This window comes from Nycticebus coucang, chromosome 1 (assembly GCF_027406575.1).
Source record: "Nycticebus coucang isolate mNycCou1 chromosome 1, mNycCou1.pri, whole genome shotgun sequence".
NCBI classification, from domain to species: Eukaryota; Metazoa; Chordata; class Mammalia; order Primates; family Lorisidae; genus Nycticebus; species Nycticebus coucang.
The window spans coordinates 195,988,980-196,014,162 of NC_069780.1; the positions used below are offsets into that span (position 1 = coordinate 195,988,980).

The 25,183-nt window shown below is 40.8% G+C and overlaps 1 protein-coding gene across 1 annotated transcript in view; it reads right to left on the reverse strand.

The window, feature by feature from the left end:
* Positions 1–25,183, reverse strand: part of AHRR (aryl hydrocarbon receptor repressor) — an 88,924-nt gene that overhangs the window by 14,661 nt on the left and 49,080 nt on the right. Inside the window, exon 4 of the mRNA XM_053593940.1 lies at positions 3,659–3,748. Within this exon, the coding sequence (XP_053449915.1) occupies positions 3,659–3,748 (90 nt within the window). The remainder of the gene's footprint in view (positions 1–3,658; positions 3,749–25,183) is intronic.

A 25,183-nucleotide genomic window follows, 5' to 3' on the forward strand; every position in this document is an offset into this window, starting at 1 on the left:
TTTTTGGGTGGCCCTGAGCTTTGTGGCTCCCCAAAGATGGTGACTCCACAGGGCCCCCTCTGCAGCCAGCAGCTCCCAAGAATACATGTCATCAACCCGGCAACTCTGCTGGTGAAGGAAAGAGAATGACACTCAAGAGGGGTCTGCAGTTGAGCTGAAATGGGGAACAAGTCTACTTGGAGGAGTCCAAAATAAAACTGGAAAAGGTATTCTGAATGTGACAAATTTGAGGACAGGATGAAATGTAAATACTTTTAGGCTGAGGAAGCAAAGTTCTGTATTTTAATAATTAGTGTGGCACCTCTGACCTCCTTGAGTCTTTCTTAATCTGATTCTACACACTCACGTCAGGAATCACTGGTGAGAGGAATGGCACAAAAACAAATGCTGCTTTCACCACACAATGGCAGGGTGCATCTTAGCTTTATACCACCTTTTGTGGAGTTCATAATAGAACCATTTCCAATTTTAATAAACTGCTCATTCCAGCAACTACCATTTCTGCCTTTTTGTGCAAAAGTGTGTATACATCCCCTGGCCACGCTTATGGGCTATAAGCACGCTGACCTTTGGGTTGTAACTGTCCTTCTGGTCCATACAAGGATGGCTTCCCCTGTCTAGTGACCTTTGAGGGGATAGACAGCTTATGAATCAATAAATATCAATGGTGACAAAAATATACATCTAATACCCATTTATTCATCACAGAGCATGTTGAACTTGAAGATGTTGAAATAATGTACTCAGGCTGTGATAGAAAGTAAAAATTGGTTCCTGACTTTTTGTAAAGCATTTTGCACAAGAAGCTCACAAGAGCACAAAGCCATTCTAATATTTTTATGACTATTTTGCATAACCTAGAGGCTGTGCTTTCTTTATAATAAAGGCAAAACACTTTTTTACTTCTAATGCTTGAGGAAAAATAACCAAGCTCTGAGAAAAAAAAAGATACAGTTAGCAAGTGAAAACCTGGAATTCCAGCTGCTCTGTGCAACAGTTGGGATTAAGGTTAGAGTTGGGGTAGAGGTTGCTACTGTCCCAATAGCCAAGCCCTGTGGGTGAGACTCGTGAGTCATAGGAGGGGCTCTGGCCTACAGAGTTAATGGGATAACTTGAGGAACAGTGACTGGAACCATGACCACGTGGAAGGCAGACCGCACAACTCCTCTAATTCAGACCCTGCACGTGCATATGCAGCTACAGGAGGCAGAGTCGAAGGCACGGCCGCCTTGTGTGCCAGGCCTCAGCCACCATGCCACGTCCTCTGTCCTTCCACATCCTGCCAGTTCTGCCTTACTCAGGGACACTGGTACCCCACAGTGGGGAGGTACCAAACCCTGGAAAACACCCTCTGATTGTCTCACCACCACTCTGCACTGCACGGGGGAAGCACCCAAGAGTGGCATGGGTGGGTTGCACGTGCTGAGGGGGCAGCCACCCCAGCTGTGTAGGTTATCCTAGGAACATAAGAGTTGTCACCATCACTTCCGATCTCCTGGAGATGGGGCACATCACCCAGACATAAGCACCTCACCCCAGAGAAGGGGCTATACACTCAGCAAAGCCCTGTTGTCACCAGCCTGAGCTATGGTTGGACACCTGCCTTTGAAGTGGGGGCTCCTCTGCCCAGAGCTATGGGCTCTTCACAGCACTCTGCACGGTCAGTGACCCTCACGGCCAGAGGATGCCTGGCAGGCAAATATGACAGCTGGCCACCGTGCAGATGGCCCAGGGCCATCTATGCCCTACTTTGTGTCCCTGACAGGGCAGCCCCAAAGCCCGCATGGAGGTCATGCCTCGATGGTGTTGCTGTCCTGGCATGTGGCCGTGTCTCCTCAGTGGGCCCTCCAGGGGACCTAGGCCTGGTGGTGAGCTGCCCCTACATGTGGGTCAGGACCAGAGGCGGGGAAGAGGAGCCTCAGGAGAGGGCCTGGTGGTTATTCTGTCCTGGGAGTTCATAGGCCTTGGGCTCAGGGGCAGGAAGTCAGACTCAGAGGAGCGTGACAGGAACTGCCTCCCAGAATCAGCAGTAAGGCAACAGCTATTTCAGTTTGGGAAAACTATTAAAAATCATGGTTTTCATGGAAATTAAATAAAACGCTAGGTGGCTTCCAGGCTGTAGGCAAATTGGGACTCATATACTGGCTTCTGCCTTTACTCCACGTACCCCCCTACCCCCGACCTCTGGGGCTTTCTGCCTGACAACGCTTGTTAGCGTTAACTGCTCCACGAGTGGCCTCTGGCTTCCAAACACCCCTCCTCGCTCAGGGCTGATCCTGACTCCTGGGCACCCACCCCCTGCAGGCAGAGGTGTGGGTGTTCCTCCTCAAGGCCTTGCAGCCCTCCGGGGCATGTATCCCTAGAGCCAGTAGCACCCAGAGGCCTCCAGCAAGCGCCCCCTGAGAAACGCTTCCCATACGTGTCACTGGCATCCCAGAGGCGGTTTTCTCTGGTTGGCCCTGGCCAGGAGCACCCTAGGATACTCGTGTTTGCCAGTGAGGTGGTCCTCAGACTGCAGGTGCCCAGACCACACCTTCCTGGGCTCCAGCCTCAGCCCATGTGTGGTGCGGCTGCCCCACCCCAGGCTGGGCCCCTCTCTCCCTGCAAGGCTGAGTCCTGCTACTAGTTAATACTTCTTTATACTAAACCTAAATTAGTTCTTTACTTTAAATTGTTCAAATTGCTATATGGCTTCTGTCCCCAGACTGGACCCTGACTAATAAGCCATATTCTTCATTTTTCAAAATTCTATTTTGCTCTTTCTCAAATATACCTGTTCTGCTGTGGTTTGTTTATACTGCTTCTTTAACCTTTTATTATTTTAAGTGTATTCACTTTCTAGTTTCTTTCAGACAGCTTCAGTTAAAATAATAAAAGGTTACAATCTCGTACTGGGAGCTCCTCTTCAGAGAAAGTGTGGGAATGGCTTATTGCAGTATAACTAAACAGTCCTGATTTTGCTTCTTTGGGTGCCTCGGCACTTTCATCAATCTATAATCGGTTCAGTTTCCAGATTTGAGAGCACTTGCTATGCAGCAGTGTAAATCTGGGCTCTGCAATGCAAGCTTCTGATAATTTCCACCTGAGACTCCTTCTCCTGCCCAGAGTCCAGGCAGAAAATAATCTTCCTGGTCCCTTTCCTAGGCCTGGGTAGGGTTTTTATTGTGCCTCTTCTCAGCTGGGCCACCCTTCCCAGACCTGGTATCTGATGAGGTCTCAGCCCCACTCTGGCACCACCTGGTCTGGGCCACAGGGGCAATGTTCCCAATGAACTGTGGGCATGACAATAGGGCCCTGCATCCCAAATGTACCAAGTATCTGAACTTCAAGACACTTACCAAGGAACTGCCTATGAGGGTGTTGCTGGGAGGAAAGGCCAGGGCTGGGGTTGCCAAGGGGGAAGCAGCCACAGGTGGCACCTGTCACAGCCTGAGTGGACATGGAACTGAGGTGGCATAGGCATTGCCCGATACCCACCTGGCCTGGAGCAAACCCTGCACTGGACAAAGTGAAGTGTGGAGATCTTTATCTGATAAAAGCTCAGAGACATGAAAAGCCTGATCTTAGATGTTTTTTAAAACTCAAAGGCAATAAACATTTATAAAGGTAACAGAACCCGATACCGAGCAGACTGCAAGGCTATGTTTGTTTTATTTACCTGATGGAAGCCCAGATAGTCCACAATTGTTGCTGATGCATAAAAGATCGTCCCTTCTGCACTCACAACCAGAGCGAAGCCGTCGAGAGACTGGAAGAAACACAAACACCATGTTGGCGCACCCGAGTGAGAAGCGTGAACTTTCAGCCTTGCCCCCATTCTTGGCATCGCAAGCTCCAATGATGCCACATTGGTTTATTTGTAGTCACTGATGAGAGACAGCAAGTTGACAATTGACATGGGATGCTGGTCATGATTTATAAAGCCAAAGACATGGGCTCTCCGTTTTCTAATAAATATAAAATTATGTTTTATAAAATATAAACCTCACCCTGACAAGATAATGAGATACCATCAGTACATGAGCAGAACTGGAGCCTCTTCTTTTTCTCTGTGAAGACAGTGGTGCTAGCACCCTTACTCTACATACTATTTTGGAATATTTTTGGCTTTTCTAAAAGCTTTTAACATAAAACATATTGAACTCCATCAAGTGCTTTTTTCCATGCCTGCCATATAATTTTTAGTTTACTAATTGATATATTTTCTGATAATGACTCATTCTTGCATTTAAATGGTAAGCTCTAGGTGATCATGATTATTTACATATCCTTGAAATTGATTAGTTTCACTTAGGAGCTATCACCTATGTTTAAAGTAAACTGGCTCCAACTTCTCTCCCTGTTTTGGTGTGAGGTGCATGTAAAGTTCAAAGAACAGGAGGCCCCTTGGTCTTTCTTTCATTTATGGATCTGCTTATTTAAGGTGAGGATGATGTGTTCCTTGAAGACCATATAGATTGGGCACATGTAGGAAAGATGATGGGTAAACATGGGGTAGATTTTAATGCCCTGCCAATTTTTTTAATTGTTAAAGTTATTCAAGTGTTTGATTTTTCTCTAATATCAACTATGGCATCCTAAAGTATTTTGAAATAGAAATGTATCTATTTCATCTTGATTTTAAATTTATTAGTGTATGCTATTCATAGGATTTTTCTGATTACTAAAGCTTAGTTACATCTGTAATTATTGTGAGATTTTTGGGGGTGGGACATGGCTATGTTGCCCTGACTCAAGTCTTCCTTTATTTGGCAAGCAAACTCTACAGTCCTGGGTCTGGCAACTCCCAGACATCACAGTGAAGATGCTGAGAGACCTGAGCCATGTGGTCAACTCCCAGACATCACAGTGAAGATGCCGAGAGACCTGAGCCATGCAGTCCAGGAGTGTCCTACTGCACAACATCACCACCAGGAGATGACAGTGGCAGGTGGCACAGAGCAGACCTTCAGCCACAGCTCTGGGGGCATCTTGCTGAGTCTCATGTTGCCCTGTGTGGCAAGAGTGGTTGTGAGTCTACTCAGCTGGTACTGAAGCCAGGGTGAGGGGCTGAACTGCCCAGACAGTAGTGTCTAAGTACTTCAATGCGTATCTTTGAAACACAGACCTTTAGAGGCTTTCAAGTGTCTTCCCTGAAGTCTGCAACTATTAGGGTCAGAATCCTCATCTCCCTTAAATCATGCAAGGTACTTTTTCCCTCTTTATTCTTTTAAAAAAAATTTGCTAATTTGAAAAGAGATAAATTATTTTACCACTGTAGTTTTCATTTCTTTAATTACTAATGAGATTGAAAAGCATTTCACATATTCACTGTAACTTGTACTTCTTCTTTGGTAAATTGCTCATGAATGCTATGTACTTATTTTTTTACTAGGGTTTGTAAATGTGAATTTCTACAAACTTTTAAAATACTGGTAGTGAGAGTTCTAAGCAGCCAAAGACAAATCACCATCACCTCAATTCAAATCCCCTACACAGTCAAAAAAGTGATAGAAAATAGTCAGAATAAGTAAAACTATACAAACTCAAGCTTTCATCACTGTAAGAAAACAAAGTGTGATAAATTCCAAGTTACAAATAAGCAGAAAAGTCAACCTCAAATCCCAATGAGTTAAAAATGATTGTTACAAGGAAAAAATGTATAAAATCCCAACAACAATAAGTCCCAGACCAGATGGATTCACAGCAGAATTTTACAAGCCCTACAAAAAAGAGGTGGTACCCATACTGCAGAAATTAATCCATAACATTGAGAAGAAGGGAACCTTCCCCAACCCATTCTAAAAAGCCAGTATCACTTTGATAAGAAAGCCAGGAAAGGATGCAACAAATAAAGAAAACTACAGACCAATATCCCTTATCAATATAGATGCAAGATCCTCAATAAAATGCTAGCAAACTGAATTCAACAGCCTATCAAAAAAAAAAATCTACCATGACCAAGTGGGCTTCATCCCAGGGATTCAAAGATGGTTCTTTATATGTAAATTAATAAATGTGATTCACCACAATTATCAGAAGCAAAAACAAAGACTATATGATCATCTCAATGAATGCAGAAGAAGCATTCGATAAAATCTACACCGTTTTATGATTAAAAACTTTCAACAAATTTGTCATAGAAGGAACATATTGCGAGATTATAAAATCCATATATATGGGCGGCGCCTGTGGCTCAGTGAGCAGGGCGCCAGCCCCATATGCCGAGGGTGGCGGGTTCAAACCCAGCCCCGGCCAAAACTGCAACAACAACAACAAAAAAAATAGCCGGGCGTTGTGGCGGGTGCCTGTAGTCCCAGCTACTCGGGAGACTGAGGCAAGAGAATCGCCTAAGCCCAGGAGTTGGAGGTTGCTGTGAGCTGTGTGATGCCACGGCACTCTACCGAGGGCAATAAAGTGAAACTCTGCCTCTACAAAAAAAATAAATAAATAAAATCCATATATAATGAACACACAGCCAACATCATACTGAATGGGGAAAAGTTGAAAGCATTCCCCCTAAGAACTGTAATAAGACAAGGGTGGCCACTATCACCACTTCCATTCAACATAGTGCTGGAAGTCCTTGACAGAGCAAACAGGCAAGAGAAAGAAAGAAAGTGTATCCAAATCTGGAAAGAGAAGGTCAACAAACTATATAGCTTTTTGCTGACAATATAATTTTTTTTTTGAGACAGAGTCTCACTATGTCCCCCTGACATCACCATTCACAGCAACCTCAAACTCTTGGGCTTAGGGCTTAAGCAATTCTCTTGCCTCTGCCTCCCAAGTAGCTGGGACCACAGGCACATGCCACAATGCCCAGCTATTTTTTTGTTGTAGTTGTCATTGTTGGTTAGCTGGCCCGGGCCGGGTTTGAACACACCAACTTTGGTGTATGTGGCTGGTGCTGTAACCACTGTGCTATAGCCCCCGAGCCTGACAATATGATCTTATATCTAGAAAACCCCCAAAGACTCCACCAAGAAACTCCTGGAATTGATAAATTTAGCAAAGTCTCAGGTTACAAAATCAGTGTACAGAAATCTCTGGCATTCCTGGACATCAATAACAGTCAAGTTGAGAAACAAATCAAAGACTCAATATCACTGACAATAGCTACCAAGAAAATAAAATACCTAGAAATATACTTAAATGAGGAGGTGAAAGATCTCTATAAAAAGACCTATGGGGGAAAAAAAGAACTATGAAACACTGAGGAAAAAACTGCAGGCAACACAAACAAATGAAAAAATGTATCACGCTCATGGATTGGTAGAATCAACTTTGTTAAAATGTCCATATTACCCAAAGTGATTTACAGATTCAATGCAATCCCCATCAAATGTTATATTTCACAGATGTAGAAAAAATAATTCTATGCTTCATTTGGAACCAGAAAAGAGCACAGATAACTAAAGCAATCTGGGGCAAAAAGAACAAATCTGGAGGCATCACATTACCAGACTTCAAACTACACTAAAAGGATGTAATGACCAAAAAGCAAGGTACTGGCACAAAATAGAGACATAAACCAAGAAAACAGAACAGAGAATCCAGACATAAAACCATCCACATACAGCTAACTGATCTTTGACAAAGCAGACAACAATGTACACTAGGGGAAAGAAGCCTTGTTCGATAAATAATGCTGGAAAATAGGACAGCCACATGCATAAGAATGAAACAGGATCCATATCTCCCACCACTCACAAAAATTAATTCAAGATGAATAAAAGATTTAAATGTAAGGCATTAAATAATAAGAATGCTAGAATAGGGTGGTGCCTGTGGCTCAAGGAGTAGGGCGCCAGTCCCATATGCCGGAGGTGGTGGGTTCAAACCCAGCCCCGGCCAAAAAAAAAAAAAAAAAAAACCCACAAAAAAAAAGAATGCTAGAATAAAATGTTGGCTCAATTCATAATTGCTAAGTCATGGAAGCAACCTCAGTGCCCATCAACCCATGAATGGATCAACAAACTGTAGCATATGTATACCATGGAATATCATGCAGCAATTAAAGAAGATGGAGACTTTACACCTTTTACATTTACCTGAATCTAGTTGAAATACATTCTTCTTAGTAAAGTATTGCAAGAATAGAAAGATGAATATCCAATGTACTCCATACAAATATGAAATCAATATATAAACAATTACATGTTCCTAAGAACAATAAAACACTAATATAGTCCAGTTTGGGGGTAGAGGGAAGCGGGAGGGGGCAAGGGGGAGAACGTATGGCAGAGGAAGGGAGGTCATGAAGCAGGATCTCACCTAATGTGCACCTTGTGAGGGTATATAACACGTCCCCTGGGTGAGGGGCTCTTCTACAAATGGAACTTTGCCCTGGAAGTGAGAACAATGTAACCTAAATATTGTACCCTCATATTAATTTGAATAAAGTTTGAAAAAGAAAATGTTTGAAAAACCCTTCTAGGTATTGGCCTAGGCAAACAATTTATGAAGACAACCCCAGTGGCAATCACAGCAACAACAAAATAAATAAATGGGACTTGATTAAATTAAAAAAGTTTCTGGACAGCTAAGGAAATAATCAACAGAGCAGATAAGACAACGTACAGAATGGGAGAAAATATTAGCAAGCTATACATCTGAGAGAGGGCTAATAGCGAGAAATCTACAAAGAACTCAAGCAAATCAGTAAGAAAAAAACAACCTCATTACAAACTGGGCTAACGACATGAATAGAAGCTTTTCAAAAGAAGTTAGATAAATGGCTAACAAATGTATGAGAAAATTCACAATATCACTAATCATCAGGGAAATGCAAATTAAAACCACAATCACCTTACCCCAGTTGGGATGGCTTTTATTAAAAAGTTTAAAAACAAGAGATGGTGGGTGGTGCCTGTAGCTCAAAGGAGTAGGGCGCTGGCCCCATATGCCGGAGGTGGCGGATTCAAACCCAGCCCCAGCCAAAAACTGCAAAAAAGAAAATTAAAAAAAAAATTAAAGACAACACATCTTTAAAAAAAAAAAAAACAGATGGTGGCATGAATGCATAGAGAAAGGAACAGTTATACACTGTTGGTGGACTGCAAATTAGTACAACCTCTATGGAAAACAGTCTAGAGATTTCTCAAAGAAATAAAGCAAACCCTGCTATTAGATCCAGCAATCCCACTACTGAGTCTTTACCCAAAGGAAAAGAAGTCATTTTATCAAAAAGACACTGGTACATGAATATTTATTGCAGCACAATTCACAATTGCAAAGATGTGGAATCAACCTAAGTGCTCATCAATTCATGAGTGGCCCTAACCCTAACTCAGCCACGAAGAAGGATGTATTAAGGCCTTTTGCAACAAGTTGGATGGAACTGGAGACCATTATCCTAAATGAAGTTTCTAAAGAACAGAAAAACTACCACCACATATACTTGCTATTATACTGGAACTAACTGCCGAGCACACACGTGCACATAAGGAAGTAAAATTCAGCATAAATCAAGCAGAGGGAGGAAATGGAGAAGGTGGGTGAAAATCTACCTAACAGATACAACGAACATTATCTGGGTGATGGTCCACTTATAACCCTGACTCAAGCATAATAAATATAATATAAAACATTTGTACCCTGTAATATTTTGAAAGAAAAAAAAAAGAAATCTAATGTAAGAAGGAAGAAAAAATAAAAACAAGTGAAAAATCAATGAAAATGGTTTAGAACAAATAAAAGAGATCAACAAATACAAAATTTGATTCTTAGAGAGTATTAATGAAACTAATACTCTGCTAGCAAGACTCACCAGGAATAAACAAATTATTTACACTAGGAATTTAAAAGGATACATAATTACAGATTCCACAAATATTAGAAGGATGACATTTAATAAATTAAACAATTTAAACAGGGGCGGCGCCTGTGGCTCAGTGAGTAGGGCGCTGGCCCCATATGCCGAGGGTGGCGGGTTCAAACCCAGCCCCGGCCAAACTGCAACCAAAAAATAGCCGGGCGTTGTGGCGGGCGCCTGTAGTCCCAGCTGCTGGGGAGGCTGAGGCAAGAGAATCGCTTAAGCCCAGGAGTTAGAGGTTGCTGTGAGCCGTGTGACGCCACGGCACTCTACCCGAGGGCGGTACAGTGAGACTCTGTCTCTACAAAAAAAAAAAAAAGAAAAAAAAATTCTAAACAATTTAAACAAAACAGGCAATTCCTTGAAATACACAAATTAACAAAAGTGATATAAGAACTAGAAAATATATATAGGCTAATATCTAATAAATGAATTTTTTTCTTTTTTATTTTTCTTTTCTTTCTTTTGTTTGAAACAGAGTCTGACCCTGTCCCCCAAGCTGAAGTGCAGTGGTGTCAAATTCCTGGACTCAAGGAATCCTCCTGCTTCAGCTCCCTAAGTAGCTAAGACCACAGACATGTACCACCACACCTGGCCAATTTTTGTATTTTTTGTAGAGATGTGGTCCTGCTATATTGCTCAGGTTCATCTTGAATTCCTGGCTTCAAGCAGTCCTCCTGATTCAGCCACCCAAAGTGCTGGGATTATAGGTGTGAGCCACTGCACCAGGCCCCAATTGAATTTCTAATGAAAACTCTCCCACAAAGAAAACTCCAGGCCCAGACCAAAAAACATAAAATACCTAGGAATAAATCTAATAAAAGATGTGCAAGACCTGAATATAGAAAACTATGAAACACCACCGAGACAGAACGTAAACTAAGAGACACAATGTTCCTGGATTGAAAGACTTTGCACAGTCAGTCCAGTCACCCCATATGATCCATAGACATATGGGGTGCATCCATAGATGCAATCCTAATCTTAGTCACAGTAGGATTTTTTTTGGTAGAAATTGATGAGCTAACACACTAACGGAATTTACCTAACAAATGCAATCAGCGGAACCTAATTCTTTGTACCCTCAATGAATCCTGAACAATAAAAATTGAGAAGTTAATTCTAAAATTTGTATCAAAATGCAGAAGAGATAGTCTTGTTAAAGAACAAAATTATAGAACTTATACAAAACAACTTCATGACTTGCTATGAAGGTGACAAGGTTGTAGTGATGTCAGGATGGACAAAGTGACATCTGATCAGGGCAGCAGATCAGTCCAATGGAGAAAGGAAAGTCTGAAACAACACAGCTGGGACAGCTGGTTATTTGTGTGGACAAAACCCTGACTCCTATCTCATTCTACACAAAATATTAATTCAAGATATATAATTGACCTAAACATAAAACACGAACCTCAACACTTCTAGAAGAAAACCCAGGGAAATATCTTCATAGGTTTGGGCTCGGTAGATTTGGATGATACAAAAACCACTAACCATTAAAAAAAGAACTTGATAAATTGAACTCCATTTAAAAATACCAGTAGAGGTCAGGCACAGTGGCTCATGCCTGTAATCCTAGCACTCTGGGAGACTAGGGCAGGAGGATCACTTGAGGTCAGGAGTTTGAGTTTGCAGTGAGCCATGATGATGCCACTGTACTCCAGCCTGAAATGCCATTTCACGCACACTAGAATGTGTACAGTCAAGAACACTGGCAATGCTCATGACTGGTGAGGACAACAGTACAAAGGTAGGAATATAAAATGCTACAATCACTTTGAAAAGTTGTCCTGCAGTTCCTTATAAAGCCTATAGCCCAGCCTATAGCCCACTCTTTATATTTACCCAAATGAATGAGTATGTTCAGAAGAAGACACAGATGTCCAGTAGCCTTATTAATAACAATCAAAAGCTGGAAATAACCAAATGTCTATCAATTAGAGAATAAACAAATTACAGAATAATCATACAATGGAAATACTATTATATATTCTTTTAAAACCCTACTATCATGTAAAAACATGGATGAATCTCAAAAACAGTTTACTCAGTAGAAGAAACCAGACATTAAATGTATATACTCTGAAGAGTCTATTTGTAAGAAATCTAAGAAAGGTCAAACTCATCTACAGTAAAAAGGAGAAGTGACATACTAAAAGTGGGAGAAAGACCTCTGTACAAATAAAGTTGAAGTCCTGAATAAATATATATTTTACTGGAAGAATTTTTCAAAATTTACCCCATAAGAGATAGAAAGCCTAAGAGATCAATTTCTATAGAATAAAGAAAGAAAGCTATCAATTGAGAAACTAGTTCAGAAAAATGCACCAGACTCAGATGTTTTTCACATGGAATTCTCCCAAATCTTCACAAAGATCAAATGACACTGATGGTGCATAAACTGTCCCAGAGCATAGAAAATGAAGGACAATTTCTTATTCTTTTTAAGAAGTATAGCATTGACACTTAACTCTGATAGAGTACAATAAAAAAGAAATTACAAATGTCACTTTTAATATTGATGCAAATGTGCTAAATAAAATATTAACCAATAGATTCCAATTTTACATTAAGAAAATATCAGTGGCCATGTGGATTTAATCCAGGAATGCAAGGTTGGTTCAGTATTAGGAAATCCATTAAAATAATATACCAAATTTATAAATCTAAGGAGAAAAATCTACAGTTTTCTCCACAGCCAGTGAAAAATCTTACGGTTATCTTCACAGACCGTGACTTCAACAAAATTCAACACTTATTCCTGATAAAATCACTCAAAAAAAATAAGAATCGTTGAGTACTTTCTTAACAAGATTAAGTGCACGTCTTATACCTAAGGCAGCAATTTAACAGGGAAACATTCAATGTTTTTTAGTAGGATTGAGAAATAAGGCAAGGATGCCCACTGTTCCTCATGCCATGGTATGGACCCCAAATATGGCCTGCCACTTAACTTGGTTTTACAAATAGAATCCTACTAGAATACAGCCATACCTATTTGTTTATTTATTGTCTATGGTCACTTTTGCACTACAACTTTTGCAAAATTGAGTAGTTGGACAAAGACAGTATAGCCCCAAACCCTATAATATCTGCCATCTGGCTCTTAAAAGAAAAGGTTTGCTGTCCCCTGTCTTGCAGTATTTAACATTGTATCAGAGGTATTAACTGATGCAATGAGATAGAGAAAATCAACAGAAATAAAACTTTCTCTTTTCAGATGATAGGACAGTATATCTGGAAAATACTAGATAATCACTGATATCAAAAGAATCCAGTGGCTCAGCACCCATAGCTCAGTGGTTAGGGTTCCAGCCACATACACCAGGGTGTATGTTTACCAGCCCAGGCCTGGTAAACAACAATGATAACTACAACAACAGCAACAACAAAAAGTAGCTGGGCATTGTGGTGGGCACTGTAGTCCCAGCTACCCGGAAGGCTGAGGCAAGAGAATTGCTTAAGTCCAAGAATCTGAGGTTGCTATGAGCTATGATGCCACCCCACTCTACTGAGGGCAACATAGTAAGACTCTGTTTAAAAAAAAAAAGATCCAGTAAGAAGTTAACATATAGACATAAACAACCTTTTTTTCCCCTTTGTGAGATGAGATCTCACTCCTTCACCCAGGCTAGAGCACTGTGGCATCATTACACATTACAGCTCACTGCAACCTTGAAGTGCTAGGCTCAGTACCTGGGACTAAAGGTGCACACCACATCCAGGTAATTTAAAAAAAAATTTTTTTTGTAGAGATCGGGGCATCTTGCTATGTTGCCTAGACTGGTCTTGAACTCCTAGATTCAAGTGATCTTCCAACCTTGGCCTCTAGAAGTGCTCAGATTACAGGCATGAGCCACCACACCTAGCCACAAATGACCTTTATATACTTAAAAATTACCAAATTAGAGTGCATATTTCTAGATAAAACCCCATTTACAAAAATTAAAATACTCATAACTAAATTTAATAAGTATGCAAAACCTATTAAAAAAACTTTTGAAACATCTCAGAAGACACAAAACTATATTTCAACAAATGGAAAGACATCCCTTAATCTTGGACAAGATGAGTCAACATAAAAGATGTCCATTATTCCTGAGTGAGTTTATCAACACATTTCCACACTAATAAATATAGCATCAAACTTTTTATGGAGCTAGCAAGTTTACATTAAATATGGAAAATAAACATGCAATGATAGCTACAAAAACACCAAAAAAAAAAAAAAGCCAGCTGGGAGAGGGGACTATCTTATTCAGTATCAAAAAACACCCTCAGGCCTCTATAATTATCAATGTTTAGGACTGATGCACAAATAGACACACACATCAGTGGGCTAGAAGAGAAATCCCAGAAATAGATCCAAATGGAATTGAGGCCTGAAAAGATATCATCTCAAATCACTGGGACACGATGGACTTTTCAATAACTGGTACTATATTAAGAGATTTTATTATTGCTTTTTGTTTGTTTATTCTGAACTGGATCATCTTCCACAAGAGGGTATTTCTTCTCTCACTGTACTAAGTTGGCCAGTTCTCATGATGGACACTCCCTGATGCTGGGATGTCACCTTATTCTGGGACTATGTGACTATGGTGGCTCATGCTTTCATGATATACCTGGGACCCAACTAATATTTTTTGTTTAGGATTGTTGTAGATTTTCTGCCTTCTTTGGTTGAATGTAGAACACCATTTTCATTTTTGAACACCTGTGTCTGTTTATATTATAGTCAGGAGTCAGGGTGTGGGGAGAGCTAACCAGCATACTGCCCAGAGGTCATGTGTTCTTCCCAAAGATGCCTCCTGCCGTGCCTAATCCAAGAGGGAGACCCGCACACAAAGGGCGAGGGCTTCTAACCTCACATGGAGACGGTGAGGGCGGGTGCTAGGCTCATCAAACCTACAACTCCTCAGGGTGGTCCTCAAGCAGTCCTATTCCCACACAGCCTGGGAAGAGTGTGCCCCAAGTCCTACCAAACCTTAAAGTTCTGGATAACTTCTGAAACACAGGTACCAACCCCAGGGTGATGACTTCACAGTGGGATTCAAAGTCTGTGCTAAGCGATGTGTGCAGGAAGCCCAGCCTCAGGAGGCAGCTCTGGCTCTGAGGGAGGAGCTGGGGGCTTCTGTGCTGCTGTCATGATGCAATAGCAGGTAACATTCAGCTGATTTTGCGGGTGTCAATACAGGCTGATTCTTTATATGGTTTGCATCAAAAAATGACCACATCTCACTGCAAAGCCATCATCTGCCATCCACCCATGAACTTCAGCAGGTTTTTAAAGAGTATGAAATTGATCCCAGAGAACATCCACATCCACCAGGAAGAGTGGTGCCCAGCCTTGCTCACCCACATGCATGGGCTCCACACCTCCCCTCTCTGCTGCCTGGGAGCCCAGGCATTCTTTGACCTCATCCCCCAGGCTATTCACAATCTGTAAATATGCTCTGTTCTTGAACCACAATATTTCTTGGGAGGAAAATTATGGAACATTTGGGATTTTCTTTTCTTTGCTTTTTTTTTTACATTCATTTATTATTAAATCATAGCTATGTACATTAATGCAATCATGGGGCACCATACACTGGTTTTATATACCATTTGACATATTTTCATCACACTGGTTAACATAGCCTTCCTGGCATTTTCTTAGTTATTGTGTTAAGACATTTATATTCTACATTTAGTAAGTTTCACATGTACCCTTGTAAGATGCGCCATAGGTGTGGTCCCACCAATTACCCTCCCTCGGCCCATCTTCCCACCTCACCTCCCCACTTTCCCCATATTCTTAGGTTATAGATTTCATATGAAAGCTATAAATTAGTTTCATAGTAGGGCTGAGTACATCGGATACTTTTTCTTCCATTCTTGAGATACTTTACTGCTGGAGGAGAGCAAGATGGTGGCCGAGTAACACCTTCCTTGCACCTGGGCACCGTGAGTCTGGGGAGATAGGACTCCAGGCATCTCTGGCTGGTGGGATCTGCCTATCATCACCCCTGTGAGGATACAGGGAGTCAGCGAGAGACTTCTGGACCCCAAGAGGAGGACTAAAATAGTGGAAAACCAGCAAGTGGTCACGTGTGTTCAATCTGTCTAAACCCGCCTGCAACTGGAAGTTCAGTAGCAGTGAGACTGCAAACTGGAAAGGCCTTACCTGTGAACTGTTTTGGTGTCTTTGGACTTGGCACTCAGTTGAACTGCCTTGGGGAGAGCCTGAGCGGGAGTGCAGAGAACTTTGGCTGTTGTCTAGGGCCCCAGTCTGAGTCGCTGAGCCAGACAGAGCTAATAGTGTTTGGCTGTGGGCCACAGGAAGCCATTGTGAGTGATCTGCCCCGGCAAGCTCCGTCCTCAGGGTTGCAGAGCAAGAATTGGGTGGGAGCTGGTAACCTAACAACTGAATAGCCTAAGGGTGGGGTCTGAGCTGCCTTGCGGCCCTAACCCTCAGGGACAGAGCGAGACCAGTTTTGACACACTGGGTAAGTGGATAGCCACTTCAGCAGTGATTCCAGCGACAAGCACTTTCCTGGGAAAGCTTCTGCTCAGCAAGTTTACAAGTTCAAAGTGCCTTTTAAGTGGGCTGAAGAGAGATTTAGGGTGTCTACCTGCTGGGGTTTGAGAAATCAGCAGCCTCCAGTCATATCAGAACTGTGATTAACATCTCATACCCCAGAAGACCATGTGTTGCCCAGACAATATTCAACAACCTACACATACTGCTTTGTTTTTGGTTGTGTGTGTGTGTTTTTTTTTTTTTTAGTTTGGTTGTTTTTTTATTTTGATGTTGTCAATGTTGTTCTGCTTTTTAATTTCAACCTTTTCTGTACAGATCTTTCTTCTTTCTCAATTTTCTAGTTTAATTATAATTTCCCATTGCTGCCTTTTTCAATAACTAGAACTTCATTTTTGCTAGTGTTTCTACCCCTATTATTTGGATTTTCCACCCAATTTTATCCGGTAAAGTTTTCTGTTTGCTTGTTTTGGTTTGATTTATAGCATTTTTGTCTTTCCTCTCTACTTGGTGAAGGTGGGGTACTGTATCTGATCAGGTTAGCAAAGAGCTGCTGACTTCAAGGGAACCACCCAACTGGGCACCCCCAGAAGGTGGTTTTTTTTTAAGGTTGTGTCAAAGTACCCTACTGTACACCTATATTGCTCTGTCTCCCTCTTTCTGTGCCTCTCTTCTTTTTGTCAATATTCCTTTTACCCACCCCCTCTCCTTTCTCTATTTTTTTTTTCTTTTCACTCAGTCCTCCTTTCTTTCATCCCTTTCTTGCTCTTCGACCTTCTCACCCATCTGATCCTGTACCAAAAGGGCTCATCGAACCCTTGGTCCACAGGCACGAGAACTTAAAGACGAAGAGAAAGTGAAAGGAAAATTAGGGCAAGGAAACAGATAAAAGAAATCACTCATGAGGAAGAATCAGCAGAAAACTCCAGGCAATATGAAGAACCAGTCCAGAACAACCCCGCCAAGGGACCATGAGGTAGCTACTGCAGAGGATTCCACCTATACAGAAATGTTAGGAATGACAGAAAGAGAATTTAGAATACACATGATGAAAACAATGAAAGAAATGATGGAAACAATGAAGGAAACTGCTGATAAAGTGGAAAATAACCAAAAGGAAATCCAAAAACAGAATCAAATAAGAGAAGAATGATATGAAGAATATAAAAAGGATATAGCAGAGCTGAAGGAACTGAAACAGTCAATTAGGGAACTTAAAGATGCGATGGAAAGTATCAGCAACAGGTTAGACCATGCAGAAGAAAGAATTTCAGAGGTAGAGGACAAAGTGCTTGAGATAACTCAGACAGTAAGAGATACTTTACTAAGAATATGTTCCAGCTCCATCCATGTAAACATGAAAGAGGTAAAGTCTCCATCTTTCTTTAAGGCTGAATAATATTTCATGGTATACATATACCATAATTTATTAATCCATTTGTGGATCTATGGGCTTTCTCCATGACTTAGCAATTATGAATTGGGCTGCAATAAACATTCTGGTACAAATATCTTTGCTATAATGTGAATTTTGGTCTTCTGGGTATATACCTAGTAGAGGAATTGTAGGATTGAATGGCAGGTCTATTTTTAGATCTCTAAGTGTTCTCCAAACATCTTTCCAAAAGGAACGTATTAGTGTGCATTCCCACCAGCAGTGTAGAAGTGTTCCCTTCTTTCCACATCCACGCCAACATCTCTGGTCTTGGGATTTTGTGCTATGGACTAATCTTACTGGAGTTAGATGATATCTCAAAGTAGTTTTGATTTGCATTTCTCTGATGATTAAGGATGATGAGCATTTTTTCATATGTCTGTAGGCCATCCATCTGTCTTCTTCAGAGAAGTTTCTCTTCAAGTCCCTTGTCCATCCTGATATGGGATCGCTTGTTCTTTTGTTGCTAATACATTTGAGTTTTCTGTGGATTCTGGTTATTAAACCTTTGTTGGAGATATAACCTGCAAATATCTTCTCCCATTCTGAGGGCTGTCTGCTTGCTTTACTTACTGTGTTGTTGGCTGTGCAGAAGCTTTTTAGTTTGATCAGGTCCCAGTAGTGTATTTTTGATGCTGCTTCAATTGCCCTGGGGGTCCTCCTCATAAAATATTCACCCAGACCAATTTCTTCAAGAGTTTTCCCTGCACTCTCTTCTAGTATTTTTATAGTTTCATGTTTTAAGTTTAAATCTTTAATCCAGTGAGAGTCTATCTTAGTTAATGGTGAAAGGTGTGGTTCCAGTTTCAGTCTTCTACAGGTCACCAGCCAGTTCACCCAGCACCATTTGTTAAATAGGGAATCTTTTCCCCACTGAATGTTTTTAACTTGCTTGTCAAAGATCAAATAACGGTAAGTAGCTGGGTTCATCTCTTGGTTCTCTATTCTGTTCCATACATCTACCTCTCTGTTTTTGTGCCAGAACCATGCTGTTTTGATCACTATCAATTTATAGTATAGTCTAAGGTCTGGTAGCGTGATTCCTCCTGTTTTGTTTTTATTTCTGAGTAATGTCTTGGCTATTTGAGTTTTTTTCTGATTCCATATAAAACGAAGTATTATTTTTTCAAGATCTTCAAAGTATGACAGTGCAGCTTTAATAGGGATTGCATTAAAATTGTATATTGCTTTGGGTAGTATGGACATTTTAACAATGTTGATTCTTCCCAGCCATGAGCATGGTATATTTTTCCATTTGTTAACATTTTCAGCTATTTCTTTTCTTAGAGATTCATAGTTCTCTTTATAGAGATCTTTCACGTCCTTTTTTTTTTTTTTTATGGGAGTTCACTTTTATTTCTTTTCTTTTTTTTTTAATTTTTTTATTAAATCATAACTGTATACAATGATATGATTATGGGGCATCATACACTCACTTCATAAACCATTTGACACATTTTTATCACAGTGGTTAACATAGCCTTTCCGGCGTTATCTCAGTTACTGTGCCAAAACATTTACATTCTACATTTACCAAGTTTCGCAAATACCCCTGTAATATGCACCACAGGTGTGATCCCACCGATTCCCCTCCCTCTACCCACCCCCCCTTTCCCACTTCCCCCTATTGTTAAGTTGTAGCTGGGTTATAGCTTTCATGTGAGAGTCCCAAATTAGTTTCATAGTAGGGCTGTGTACATTGGGTATTTTTTCTTCCATTCTTGGGATACTTTACTAAGAAGAATATGTTCCAGCTCCATCCATGTAAACATGAAAGAGGTAAAGTCTCCATCTTTCTTTAAGGCTGCATAGTATTCCATGGTATACATATACCACAATTTATTAATCCATTCGTGGATCAATGGGCACTTGGGCTTTTTCCATGACTTAGCTATTATGAATTGGGCTGCAATAAACATTCTGGTACAAATATCTTTGTTATGTTGTGATTTTTGGTCTTCTGGGTATATGCCCAGCAGAGGAATTACAGGATTGAATGGCAGATCTATTTTTAGATCTCTGAGTGTTCTCCATATATCTTTCCAAAAGGAATGTATTAATTTGCATTCCCACCAGCAGTGGAGAAGTGTTCCCTTTTCTCCGCATCCACACCAACATCTCTGGTCTTGAGATTTTGTGATATAGGCTAGTCTCAGTGGAGTTAGATGATATCTCAAAGTAGTTTTGATTTGCATTTCTCTGATGATTAAAGATGATGAGCATTTTTTCATATGTCTGAAGGCCGTGCGCCTGTCTTCTTCAGAGAAGTTTCTCTTCAAATCCCTTGCCCAGCCTGCGATGGGATCCCTTGTTTTTTTCTTGCTGATGCGTTTGAGTTCTCTGTGGATTCTGGTTATTAAACCTTTGTCAGAGTTATACCCTGCAAATATCTTCTCCCATTCTGAGGGCTGTCTGCTTGCTCTGCTTACTATGTTCTTAGCCTTTCACGTCCTTTGTTTGATAAACTCCCAAATATTTCATCTTCTTTGGCGCTACTGTAAATGGAATAGAGTCCTTGACTGTTTTTTCAGCTTGACTATTGTTGGTATATATAAAGGCTACCGATTTATGAATTGATTTTGCATCCCGAGACACTGCTGTATTCCTTGATCACTTCTAAGAGTTTTGTAGTAGAATCCCTGGTGTTTTCCAGGTATACAATCATATCATCAGTGAAAAGTGAAAGTTTGAACTCTTCTGACCCTATATGTATACCCTTGATCACCTTTTCTTCCCTAATTGCAATGGCTAAAACTTCCATTACCATGTTAAAAAGCAGTGGAGAAAATGGGCAACCTTGTCTGGTTCCTGATCTGAGGGGAAATGATTTCAATTTAATTCCATTCAATACGATATTGGCTGTGGGTTTTTGTTGTAGATGGTCTCTATCAGTTTAAGAAATGTCCCTTCTATACCAATTTTGTTAAGTGTCCTGATCATGAAGGGATACTGGATATTATAAAAAGCCTTTTCTGCATCAATTGAAAGAATCACATGGTCGTCTTTGTTTTTTAATTTGTTTATGTGCTGAATTATACTTAAAGATTTATGTATATTGAACCAGCCTTGAGACCCTGGGATAAAACCCACTTGGTCATGATATATAATTTGTTTGATGTGTTGCTGGATTCTGTTAGGATCTTGTTGAATATTTTTGAATCAATATTCATTAGTGACATTGGTCTATAATTTTCTTTTCTTGTTGAGTCTTTTCCTGGTTTGGGGATCAAGGTGATGTTTGCTTCATAGAGTGTGTTTGGTACTATTCCTTCTTTTTCTATATTTTGGAGAAGGTTGAGTAATATAGGTACTAGTTCCTCCTTAAAAGGTTTGGTAGAATTCTGATGTGAAGCCATCTGGTCCTGGGCTTTTCTTTTTAGGGAGATTTTGTATGGTTGATGCTATTTCAGAACTTGATGTAGGCCTGTTCAACATTTCCACTTGATTCTGGCTAAGTCTTGGAAGGTGATGTGCTTCCAAGTATTAGTCAATTTCCTTCAGATTTTCATATTTCTGAGAATAAAGTTTCTTGTAATATTCATTAAGGATTTTTTGAATTTCTGAGGAGTCTGTTATTTCGTCATTATCATTTCTGATTGGATGAAATTAGAAATTTTACTCTTTTTTTTCTGGTTAGGTTAGCCAAAGGTTTATCTATTTTATTAACCTTTTCAAAAAACCAATTTTTTGATTTATTGACCTGTTGTATAATCCTTTTGTTTTCAATTTCATTTAATTCTGCTCTAATTTTGGTTATTTCTTTTCTTCTACTGGGTTTGGGGTTGGAATGTTCCTCCTTTTCTAGGTGCTTGAGATGTCTCATTAAGTTGTTAACTTCTTCTCTTTCCGTTCTCTTGAGGAAGGCTTGCAGTGCTATAAATTTCTCTCTTAGGACTGCCTTTGAGGTATCCAGGAGGTTCTGATACTTCGTGTCTTCATTGTCCTTTTGTTCCAAAAATTTGGGAATTTCCTTCTTAATCTCATCTATGACCCAGCTATCATTCAGCATAAGGTTATTTAACTTCCATGTTTTTGTATGAGTATGCAGATTCCCGTTGTTACTGAGTTCAACTTTTATTCCATGGTGGTCTGAGAAGATGCAAGGAATAATTTCTATTCCTTTAAATTTACTGAGGTTAGACTTGTGACCTAAGATGTGATCGATTTTGGAGTATGTTCTGTGGGCTGATGAGAAGAATGTGTATTCAGTTTTATTGGTATGAAATGTTCTGTAGATGTCTGTTAAATCCAAATGTTGAATGGTTAGGTTTAAATCTAAAATTTCTTTGCTCAGCTTCTTATTAGAGGATCTCTCCAACACTGCCAAAGGAGTGTTAAAATCTCTATTATGGAGCTGGAGGAAATCAAGTTGCTCATGTCTTTTAGAGTTTCTCTTATAAATTGAGGTGCATTCTGGTTGGGTACATATGAATAATTGAAATCTCATCATAGTGAGTATTACCCTTAACAAATATGAAGTGACCATTCTTATCCTTCCTCACTTTTGTTGGTTTAAGGCCTATTGTATCTGCAAATAGAATTGCAATACATGCTTTTTTTCTGACTTCCATTTGCTTGAAATATTGATGAACTTCACTTCACCCTGAGCCTATATTTATCTTTTAAGGTAAGATGAGATACTTGTATGCAGTAGATATCTGGCCTGAGTTTTTGTATCCAGTCAGCTAATCTGTGCCTCTTTAGAGGACGGTTTAAGCCATTCACATTAATGAAGAACATTGATAAGCCTGGTAAAATTGTGGGTATTGAGTTTTTCAAAATTCCAGTGGACATTTTTTAATCCTTTCACCACTGTGGAAGTTGGAGTTTGATCCAAAGTTTCTGAGTGAGTTTACTTTTGTGGTAGAGGATTGGGCTGGTCATTATGGAGGATAGGTCTGAGAATATCCTGGAGAGCTGGTTTAGTTATGGCAAATTTCTTCAACAAGTGAATGTCATTGAAGTATTTTATTTCTCCATCATAAATGAAACTCAGTTTAGCTGGGTACAGGATCCTGGGTTGAAAGTTATTTTGTTTTGGGAGATTAAAAGTCGATGACCACCCTCTTCTGGCTTGAAATGTTTCAGCAGAGAGATCTGCAGTCATTCTAATATTCTTCCCTTTGTAAGTAATGGATTTCTTACGTCTAGCTGCTTTTTCAATTTTCTCCTTCATGTTAACTTTAGTGAAGTTAATTATGATATGCCTGGGGGTTAATTAGTGAAGTTAATTATGATATGTCTTATTTGGGTTGAGTCATGCTGGGGTTCTGAAATGCTCTGCTATCTGAATTTCAGAATTTCTTGGCATGTCTGCAAAATTCTCTTTCATAATTTCATGGAGAAGAGCCTCTGTGCCTTGCAAAGCCACCTTATTGCTTTCAGGGATTCCTATGAGGTGAATATTAGCTTTCTTCGAATTATCCCTGAGGTCTCTGAGAGAATGATCTGTTTTTGCTCTCCATTTCTCTTCCTCTTTGAGAGTTTGGGAACATTCAAAATCTTTGTCAGAAATCCTTTCTTCTGCTTGCTCCACTCTGTTACTGAGGGATTCTATATTTTTCAGATCTTTGAGGGCTGCAAATTCTTATCTCAATGTGTCAAAATCTTTGGTGATTTTGTCTTTAAATTAATTGAATTCTTGAGACAACTTTTTAATTGCTCCTCAAATTTCTAATTCCAACTTTTCCTCCATTCTATTAATCTTGTTTGCAATCCAAATTCTGAATTCAATTTCTGACATGTTGGCCATCTGCTTATGAATGGGATCTTCAGTTGCATCTGCCATAGCTTTCCTCAGGGGGGTTGATCTACTCTGGTTATTCATGTTATTGGAGTTTTTCCACTGATTCCGCCCCATGACTATTTTACACCATTTGACTAGATGAGCAGATAAAGAGAAGTTGGGTTGGGGCTCCAGGAGTAGTGATTAAGCAGCCCTTTGCCCAAAAGCAGGAACTGGTGTCTGTACCTTTTCTCCTGGAGCTTTGCCAAGGACCCATACAGTGCTATGGCCTGAGAAACTGGGGACCTGCTTAGTGTAATGGGGCTCAGTGGCTCTGTCTTGTTTTCAGTTGGTCTCTGTCCTACCCTAGTGAATCAGTCACACTGGGTTGAAGTCTCAGCTGTGGAGAAATATCAGCAATTAAGTCACCCCGCCCCCACAGGCAACAATTAGAAAAGGAAAATCAAACTTTCTTATAACCACACACCCAGGATACAACTTAGATAGTCCTCAGATGATTGGCCCAATTCAAGAGGTCCAAATCAAATGTCTCAGTCAGAACCTGTCTCAGGTGGGAAAGTTTAAAAGGTCTCTGGCAATTAGATTGTAGGGATCTGCTAACAAATCAAATATGACTCGCTCTGGTGCTCTGTGAGGTCAGGAGGACCCACCCAGCAAATACATTAGTCTGGAAAGGTTGATGCCTCCTTCCCCACCTTGCACCTCTGTCACACCCAGTCACTGATAGCCCCGCAGGGCTGTGACCCAGTTGCCTCCAATGAGCAGATACTCCAGGGGTTTGCACCTGCCTGAATCACAGGTAAATCTATGTCTCCTCAGCCAGGCTGCTGCTCTCTGCCACACTCCGTCAGGGGCAGGTGAGGCCTGAAAACCTCAGGTGCTTAATGGAGGCTGGGGCTGTTCACTCAGTTCCAGCCCCAACCCTGATTGATGTTGCTGACAGAACAGAACAACTTCGCAGAATTTTTTTCTGTCCCAGCTATATTCCCCTGTGGAAGAGATGCTGTTTGAGTTCACAGAACCTGCGTCTCAGGTCCTGTCTGTGCCGCTGCCCGGTCTTGGCTGCAGTTTGTGTGGAACTGCACGATTAGCGATTAGTTGTCAATTCCAGTTTCTGCCTGCCCTCCTTTGTCTCAGCTAATGATCCCCTGAGGGCCAGGTGTGTCTTGGGCTCAGTAAAGTGGTCCTCTGGGTCAGCCCCAACCTGGGAATCTGCCGGCTCTGCACTCCGCCCAGGCTGATACTGCCTCAGGCAAACCCTTTACTCATGGGGCCTGCGTTTCCCTGGGCACTGCTTCTCCTATATGGTTCCCTCTCAGCTGACTGTCCTCTCCTCACCCCCATGCTGCAGAATCAGCACTGACCAATAGCAGTCCATGCCCTGTCTAGACCTCTCAAGAAAATACCCAAGAATCTGGACTCCTGGGGGACAGCCTTCCAGACCTCAGAATGAGAGTGGAGAGGAGTGCTGGGAATTCAGAATTATAGGTTGAGAATATATACAGTTTTATGCAGTTTTATGCCTGGCAGGAGAGCACCATGGAACCCTAGTACGAGAAGTAGGTCCAGTTTTTAAAGGGTCTCTTCCATGGGATATAATGGGAGGACTTTTGAACTCTGCTTGCTTGTTTGTATGGAGTACTGCGAGCTGTTGTCATGTGGGAGGGGACTCCCATCCAC